At 33.6% G+C, this 8,752-nt stretch overlaps 1 protein-coding gene across 1 annotated transcript in view; it reads right to left on the minus strand.

Annotated features, from left to right (window-relative positions):
- LOC131064952 (disease resistance protein RUN1-like) overlaps positions 1-4,716 on the minus strand; it is a 29,267-nt gene extending 24,551 nt beyond the window's left edge. The window contains exons 1-4 of the mRNA XM_059221966.1: positions 4,016-4,716; positions 3,791-3,925; positions 3,167-3,474; positions 2,874-3,073 (exon numbers count right to left, since the gene is read on the minus strand). Coding sequence (XP_059077949.1) covers positions 2,874-3,073; positions 3,167-3,474; positions 3,791-3,925; positions 4,016-4,342 — 970 coding nt within the window. The 5' untranslated portion in view covers positions 4,343-4,716. The remainder of the gene's footprint in view (positions 1-2,873; positions 3,074-3,166; positions 3,475-3,790; positions 3,926-4,015) is intronic.
- Positions 4,717-8,752: the final 4,036 nt, after the last annotated feature.

The following is an 8,752-nucleotide window of genomic DNA, read 5'->3' on the forward strand; positions in this document are numbered from 1 at the left end:
TCCATATCAGACACATAATGTACATCAGTGTTGGCCGGAGAGTTGAGGGATTTAACCGTCGGGGAGGGTTTAACCCCATGATCCTTAGCATATTCCATGATGAGGATGATTAACCGAGCCTTATGCACAATAGGGTTGTCACTATTTTCGGCATGATTCGCTAGGCTATTTTCAAGAGAAGATAACAAATAGAAAGGCAGAGAAATTCTTTTGTTGTGCCTAAAATGGTTTAATATCATAAAGTGGTAAGAGAAAATATTGGCATAGCGTCCATCAAGAGTAATGTACCTCATAATCACTTCGACCATCTCCAGCCAAAGTGATTGCAGGTCCTTCCTATTATAGTCGACGTCCTTCATCTTTCGCACCCTTTTTCTCTCGCTTTCTTTGTCAAAGAATGCCGCAATGACTTCTTCCGTTGTCTTCCTCTCTTTGTAAAACTTCTTGCCTTCCATATGCGAACCAGATATCTTCACAATGAAGGTTTCATCAATTCTAAACTCCACTCCAAAAGTCGTGAGGATGCCTTTCTCCCAACTGTTCACAAAATCCTCTGTCACTTTTGGGTCATTTCGAAGCCTCTCGAGATATGACACAAGGCCTCCATCCATAATCTCTATCCATAGCTCTCTATTTTTTTTTCCAATTCTCGTAGAAAGTAGGCTCCATTATGTTTTTGTCGCCTCCCATGAGAAAATTGCCTGTACAACAATGGATGAAGTTACCAAACCCAAACTAGGTAATGAAAAACTAGATACAAAAGAAGACTTTAGAAACCCTAGTGTTGGATTTCGAACTAAAATCCCACGAACAATTATTATTCATTTGTCAGTCTATCATCATTAATGCGCTAAGAATGGCTAATACATTCGACGTCCTTTCTCATCAGTTCACACAATTGTATCAAGAAATTTTCCTTTTTCGTCCACCACTGTATGTCCACATAATCCACACCAATGTTCGCCAGGTGGTCCGCTAGCATGTTACCTTCCGGATAAATGTGGGAGATTTTTAAATCATCCTATTTGGTAATCATAATGTGGCACTTTTGAATCAAATGCTTGATAGTCTAATTGAGATCATTTGTTTTACTCACACACCTAATGATATTTAGAGAATCACTCTCAAGCCAAACTTTTTTGAACCCTTCTCTGATAACCATGTGTAACCCAATGCAAGCATCTTTAGCCTCGACATAGTGGTTTGTTTGGGTGCCTAGTGGGAGTGCCACTGACAAAACAAGCCAAGCATTGTGGATAAAGTCCTAAATGTTATTAACATTACTTTGACTTAATTAATTGCCTAATATGTTCTAAAGTAAAATTACTTTTAATCTTACCACTTTATCTAAAAAACTTCATAATTATTTTCCATATGTGCTTGTGTTTATATAGTTCTTAAAGAGTAATATTAGATCAAGAGACTTAATTATAAGGAAACCCTGAAATTCATATTAATTATTAAACTGATTAATTTTATCAATGTCTACAATAGGCTTAACTTTCTTAGTTTTTTTTATTATGAGAGATCATTTGTCCCTAGGAAATAAAATCATCTTAGTTTTCCATATGAAAAATTTGTAGGGCCTTAAAATATGTACTCTTTATTGTTCCATTAGTCTATAATTGAAAATAATAGTTTAACATTCAATAGTCAAGGTATAGTAGAGTGGGCATGTAGGTTGATTATTGGAAAAGAATGTTCATGGCAAGTGTGTGCATTGAGGATATGGTACTTAAGTGATAAAGCCAATGGGTAAACACTAGAGGTCACAAGAATAATAATGTGTTAATGAACGACAAGAGACAAACAAAGGTGACAAATGATGAAATTGTGTCTAGGAAATAAATTAGAGCCATCATGAAGTAGGTATGTTGGTTAGAAAGTGAACCCAATTCTTAGTACTCATCCAATGTATGCTATGAAATTTGTGTAGTGGAGGGTACACCAAGTATTGGTATACCAAGGGTACCACAAATTAGTATCCTTTGAGAACCTCATAAAACTTCATACTTCTTACCTCAACAATTGTAAAACCTTAAAAATTGTGAAATTTGGTATGTTATAGAACCTAAAGCCATATACTATTGTTAAAAAAATATACCTTTGTATGCATTTTGGAAAAAGGATGAAGGCTTTAGATAGAATGTTTATATTTAAGCTAATGAATGATATTCCTAGGTTTTGAGCCCTTATATAATGACAAGGTAATGTTAAAATGAGACCAAACTATGTCATACCATGTGTTATTTACAAAAAATAAAGATCACTAAAAATACTCTTGTTCTATTAAAAAAATAACCTTAATTCTCTCAAAACGTAATATAAAAATACTAATCTAAAACATTATAACTCTAATACCATATAAGATTTTAAGGAAAAAGAAAACCAGCATGTAATGCCTAAAAATTACTGTAGAGAATATCATGACAGAATATCAAAAATAAAATATATAAATTGTTGTAATTCAATTGATAAAAGTTGCAAAACATAAAGAAGATTAAGAAAAAAAAAGCAAACTAACATATAATGCCTAAAAATTACTTTAGAAAATATCATGATACCAATACCAAAAATAAAATATACAAATTGTTATTCAATTGATAAAAGTTGCAAAACATAAAGAAGATAAGGTAAGAAACGGTGGACACGTCATCCAATAAAAAATGTAACTCTCAGTCTCGAAGAATGGAAAGAGTAACCTATTTTTTCCTCAGTAATAAAATAAAGATGTTTTGGAGTGTTTCTCAAGGTAATTTTTTCGCTCATTCACACTTTCTTGAAGAATTAATTAAAGAGAGCAAGTGTAAAAAACTAAAGATCTAACAAAATTTTGTATGTTATACAGAACGAATAACTTGTTTTTGAGTTACCTGTGCCCTCCGGAAAGACTTGTGGTAATATTTCTTTTCTAACCGTCTTCTGCCTTAATATTTCTTTTGTGACCGTCTTTTGCTGTAATGTTTCATCAAGAACCTTTGTTGTAGCCGTCAAATTCAGATCCATATAGAGCTCACTTATCTTGGTGCGAATACCGCTCAATTTCTCAGAGTTTACACTTGATTTCAAGAAGCTGCAACATTAAAAGTATTTATTAAATGGAGAAACAAAAGAAAATTAAGTAAAGAAAGCATAACATCGTAGAGGAAATGATGTGCTGACTAACCTGAAAAATTTTCCCGACTGTAGTTGGGATGCGCAACTTAGAGATCCTTCTAAAATGTATTGAAAAGCTTCTTCAAATTTCCCCTTTTCTTCTTTTATATGAATTTTTAACTTTGTAATATGAGATACAAGCTTGATCATTTGTTGCAAGAGCTCTACACATTCATTCCTGTTTTCGGATACTTTTACACATTTTGAGACTAGATAGCCTACCATGGAAAGCCCTGCAACTGCCCAATGCACCTGCCCAATTTGCTCAAGTATATCTCCTACAATTTTTGTTGCTTCTCCCAACTGAAAAGAGCTATCCTGTAATCCAAGTAAAGCACGGGTAAGAGAACAGGGAAAAATGTATCGAGAGAAATATATTTTATTAAATGCAATGTGCAAGTAACTAACTTTAGTGTGTATCAAAAATGTGATTTGAAATGTTGATATAAATAAAAACATATAATAAAAATTCAGAAATGTTGATACAAATAAAAACACATAATCTAATATCATGACGATGGATCACAAAAGGAAATGTTGATGCAAATAAAAATGTATAATTTAACATTCTGATGATGGATTATAGAATTGATGTCAAATCCAAAAACAGCACACAGGGTTGTGGACAACTGACCTTACTGTCGATTTTTATTTTCTCTGTATGATCATTAACAAATTTTAAAAAATCTCCTCCGTTCTGGATAATGGAAGCCCAGTTTGAGAGCTTGTCTGTATCAGGAGAACTTGTAGATGGAGTATCTGTTGTAGGCTGCAAACAATAACAAGAATTGAACACTATGAAAGGCCTCTCATCATTATTTTACCCTTTGAATTGAAAGAAGATCGAGCTTATACTAACCTTTTGGGCCGTCCTTAAGAAATCTTCAAAGGCTTTGATAAAATCATCTCCCTGACTTTCAATGTCGATTTTTTGGAAACTGCTGATAACTTCTTGGAGCGTGGGTAGTGGCTTTTTGGAAGTAGAAGGTGGTTGTGGTGCTGTGGATGATGGCTGTGTGGAGGAGATCACAATCTGAAGTTGATTAGGAGAATCTGCTGATGGGTTTCTGGAAGTAGTGAGTAGATCTTGTGATGAGGATGTGCAGGGATTTACAGAAGGATTTGGTGGTGCCCTTTCTGTGGGCTTTCTTTTCCAGCACCAACAACAATTACAAGAAGGACCCATGGCCAGTCAGAGAAATTTTTGGTTGAGATACTTAGCGGACAAGCTGAATAATCACATATAAAAAATTTCTCTATTGTTTTCCACAAGCTACTGTGAAACCCTAAGACATCTAAAGAAATACACAGTTCTCTAAGCCGTGGGTGCACCAATACTAGGAGAATAAAGATATACTCTCTAGGCTGGATTGAAGCTGATGTTATAAGGGAAAAACCTATACTGTAAGAAAATGGGTGGATTGACACGGAGTGGCAGAGACAAATTACAAGTAAAAGAAAACACTAGTCTCTAAGATTTAATAGGAATGCCTTTGGATTTGGACTCTGGAAATCTCACTCCATAACATGAAAACCTCTTTCCATGAAATGCGTGAACTGACACAAGAATAATGATAAAGAGTAATCCATTGGTCAAGGAGAACGGGTCCCTCTCTGGTCTCAATTACTTTTCGACGTGGATACCACTAAACCGACCAGTCAATTCAAACGTTTTTCCCGCATCCAAAGCTGCTTTTATTATTCTGTTGTGGCTTACAAAGATCATTCTATCCTAAAAAGTGAGGCTCATTTTATCTAAGTTTGTCATTACCTTGTAGCTTGGTTTTGATTATCTTTATCCTCTTAGGAATTGTGATATCTTCATATATACAATGCTCGTCCACTTAATAATATAGTCAGTCAAATCAACTCTTCTAGATTCAAATTTACATTAAAATTTGTTACCTCCATCATCGTGCCCTATTCATTCTTGAAATTGATCATAAATTTCTCCCTTCACTTAACTTATGCTTTCTCTTAATTCTTATTCTTCATCTTTTGTGTCACTTGATTCTTTTCTTTGGATAAACTACTTGTGTTTACTTTGATCTGCCACATCTAATATTGATTTGTCTTCAATTTTCATACAAATCTATTTATTTTCCTGACCATATTAATAAATTTAGGTTTACGTATGTTGGAGTTAGTGCATTGGGTGATATTGTTGATTGCAAAGAAAAAAATTGTTGTTGCAACTATGGGTTATACACACATAGCTCAAGAATTCCAAACAGAGACCAACTCTAACTCATAGTTGCAAATTAAGGTTCCAATTAAGAGCTTTTAAACCAAGAAATGATAATTCATACATACATGCATAAATAAAACATAAAATTGGATGGAAAGCTTTTAATTCATTTAGATCTAGAATTGTAAACTTCTAATGGTGTGAAGCCAAAACAATGAATCCTATCTAGTACTAGAATATCCTTCAACAAATCTCCCTCTACAATACAACCAATGTTGGATATTTATATATTAAATGTTTTGGGAGAGATACGCATCTAAGAAATCTAGAAGGTATTGGAGATTTCTAAGGTGGAATTTTCCATAAGAGAACAATATTAAAAAAAAGATGTCAATCTAGATAATACCTTTCTAGAGTTAGATAGTTGGAATTCTATATCAAACATGAAAAGCTAAATTTCACCATAATTTAAGATCTAATGGTAAATCACCTTGAAAATTAGTGTTTTAGGTAGCAAATTATGGAACTAAATTTGTTCTTTATTTTTTAACTATATTATGTATTAAACAGTTTAATGATAAAAAATAATAAGATGATTAAGATTTAAATTTCAAGGATGCACACTGTTGTAGAATCCTCATTAATTTATCTATAAAAATGTTACCTTTATTTCTTTTCTTGAGGATAAAAAAAGATTTTTGAAAAGATCCCTAATAGAACATAATGTTATTAGGGGTCCATATAAAATATTATTTGAATATAATGAATAATAAGTAATAAAATCTTGTTATTATTGTTATTACTATATTTTTATAAAGCATGTGCTATTTAATAATCAATAATATAATAAACTATTATATTACTAATTTACAATTGTTGATTTTAAATAGATGTGACAAATACACTTTCAATTATTTTGTCACACCTTTTATATTCTAAGAGCTTCTATCTCATTTGGAAGTAATTCAATTTTAGAGATTATATGAATTTTATCACCATGCACAAGATATATTATCAACTTTGTGAAAGTGAGAAGAAGTGAGTTTCCCTAAGTTTGGACTATTGATTTGTAGATACAAATGTATGTGTTTTAGATTATAATGATACTTTATAGAATTTTTAATCTAGAAATATTCTCCCATGTATCTATTGTGCAATACTTAAATGTGTACATCTTGTAATTCTCATTTCATTTATTTTATATTTTATGTGTGATGATTATTAACCAAATTCTTAATTTCTAACCTAGTATCAATGCAAGTTAAGCTATATTAATCATCTTTATAGATTATACTAGAAGATAGTGATAACTCAATAAGTACGTATTTAGAGTAAAATTCAAATATCACCATATTTATACTTGTTTGATGTGATTGAGGAAAGTGTAGAGGTAGGAGTGTATGCTCTTGTCTATTTAGACAATCAGAAATATAGACCCTCAAACCTTTTCTAGTTTGTTTTTTGCATACCCTTAGTGGGCCCGCCCTCCCGATTCCCCTGGCACACTTGCACAGGCATTGGTGAGAGGGGAACGACCCAAGTGACTACAGCCAGACCTGGGCATTCCAACTCATTATATGTAATAAATAGGCCTCTTGAGATGAAAATTTCAAAGGTTGGAGCTATTTGAGAGTTTACTCTCATATTAAGCATCTCGTAGGGCCCTTAAGGTCTAAATCACGCTTGCATGACTACTAAGGTGCTTGATAGTTTGTTGGGCTATATGTCTCAATCCCGCTTGCGCAACCTCGAAGAGTAGTCTTCTAACTGAAATCCTTACTAGAATCCTTGTGCTTACGGACCAAAAACCTTCTAGTCATTGGTGCAGGAGGTCGGACCTCCGAAGGCGCCCACATTTTTATGGCCTTTAGTAGAGACACAAAGTTCGCCATGGGGAGTTTTCATGGGAACTGATGCTTGGCTACCCCGGAGAAGTGAATGTCGTGGAGGGGAGCCAGTGGGGTCAAGCATCTAAGTGTTCGCTCTGGGTAGGTGTAGCTGGGAAACCAAGTGGGATTCGTTGACTATTGTCCTTGCTAGCCCTAAGAATGTTGTAAATGAGTATGAGTATCTTTGATTCCAAGTTCATTTGACCATTGTGTTTGCTTTTCTTGACACTTGTTTAACAAGAGTAGATCTAACACATCATCATCCCCAAGCACTTTACAAAACATTTATCCAAAACAAACATTTTTTCCAAGTCAAAGTCAAAGTCCTAGTCATCATCCTAGTCATGGTCGACAAAAATTTGGACTTTTTGTCAACAAGTCCAAATTCCCAAATGAGTCTAAACCACATCAAAACTTTGTCCGTCTCATGTATTACAAGCCCAAGTTGTATAAGCATCCTAAGAAAACCCTTGCACATCCAATTAAAAAGAAGAAGCTCACACAAGCTCAACTTGTTAGGCACCAAAAGTTTTGGTACATTAATCATAGACTCATGCTTAAGCATAGGACCTTCTTGCATAGATACCTCTATCCCTTCATACCTTTATCCCAACATACCTCTATCCCTTCATCATTTATTCATACTTCTCTTCCTTCATCATCAATACATGCTTCATTTCCTCAATCCTCCATGCCCTTCTACAATACAGCTAAATTTGTCTATGCTTCCACCACACAACCAAACACATACCGCGGATCCCAACCCATGTACTTTGATAAATTGAGCAAGAAGAATGAATGGTGATGTGGGAGAAAGTTGACAATTATTATGGTTTAAATTTCCTATAGAATCATTCCCTAAATTAATTTTTATATTCATAGAACAAACATGGAACAAAATATATTAGATTATCCACTAGCAATAAAATATTGAGCAAGCCCTTTAACCATGTGATAGTGACATTTTATTGTTCTTACATTTTTTAAGATAGAGGGTCACTAACCATCTAATATTATTGAGAATGGGGAGGAAGTGGAGATGGAAATCACTCATCCAACTAGATGTGCAAGACATTCCCAACGAAGAAAATCATTTTTCAAGTGATAACCTTGAATGGACACCTATTGTAAATGAGAATGTCCAAGATTTGGATTTATGTGTTGTTGTTCCTCTTGAGAGACTCTCTCACTTTGTCAAAGGAGAAGGTTTATTGGATAGTGCAGAGACATAATTTATACGCAAGGATCATCAAGAAATCAACTTGACAAATCATACTGGATCATGCTACCAAGATGTATTCAAGGTTTGCCTATATTTAATATAATAATCAAGTATGTCACATCTTATACTTATCATTTACAATATATATTAATAAATATATTTTGGTACATGTATAAACAGGCATCATTGTGCTTTTGGGGCTGAGGATAAAAGAAATAAATATAAAAAAGTGCAAAGGATATGAAAGTTTACTCAAAAAAAGGGTCGTCAAACCCACTTCATTGATAGGGTTATGTA

The sequence above is a fragment of the Cryptomeria japonica genome, chromosome 6, assembly GCF_030272615.1.
Source record: "Cryptomeria japonica chromosome 6, Sugi_1.0, whole genome shotgun sequence".
Taxonomy (NCBI): Eukaryota; Viridiplantae; Streptophyta; class Pinopsida; order Cupressales; family Cupressaceae; genus Cryptomeria; species Cryptomeria japonica.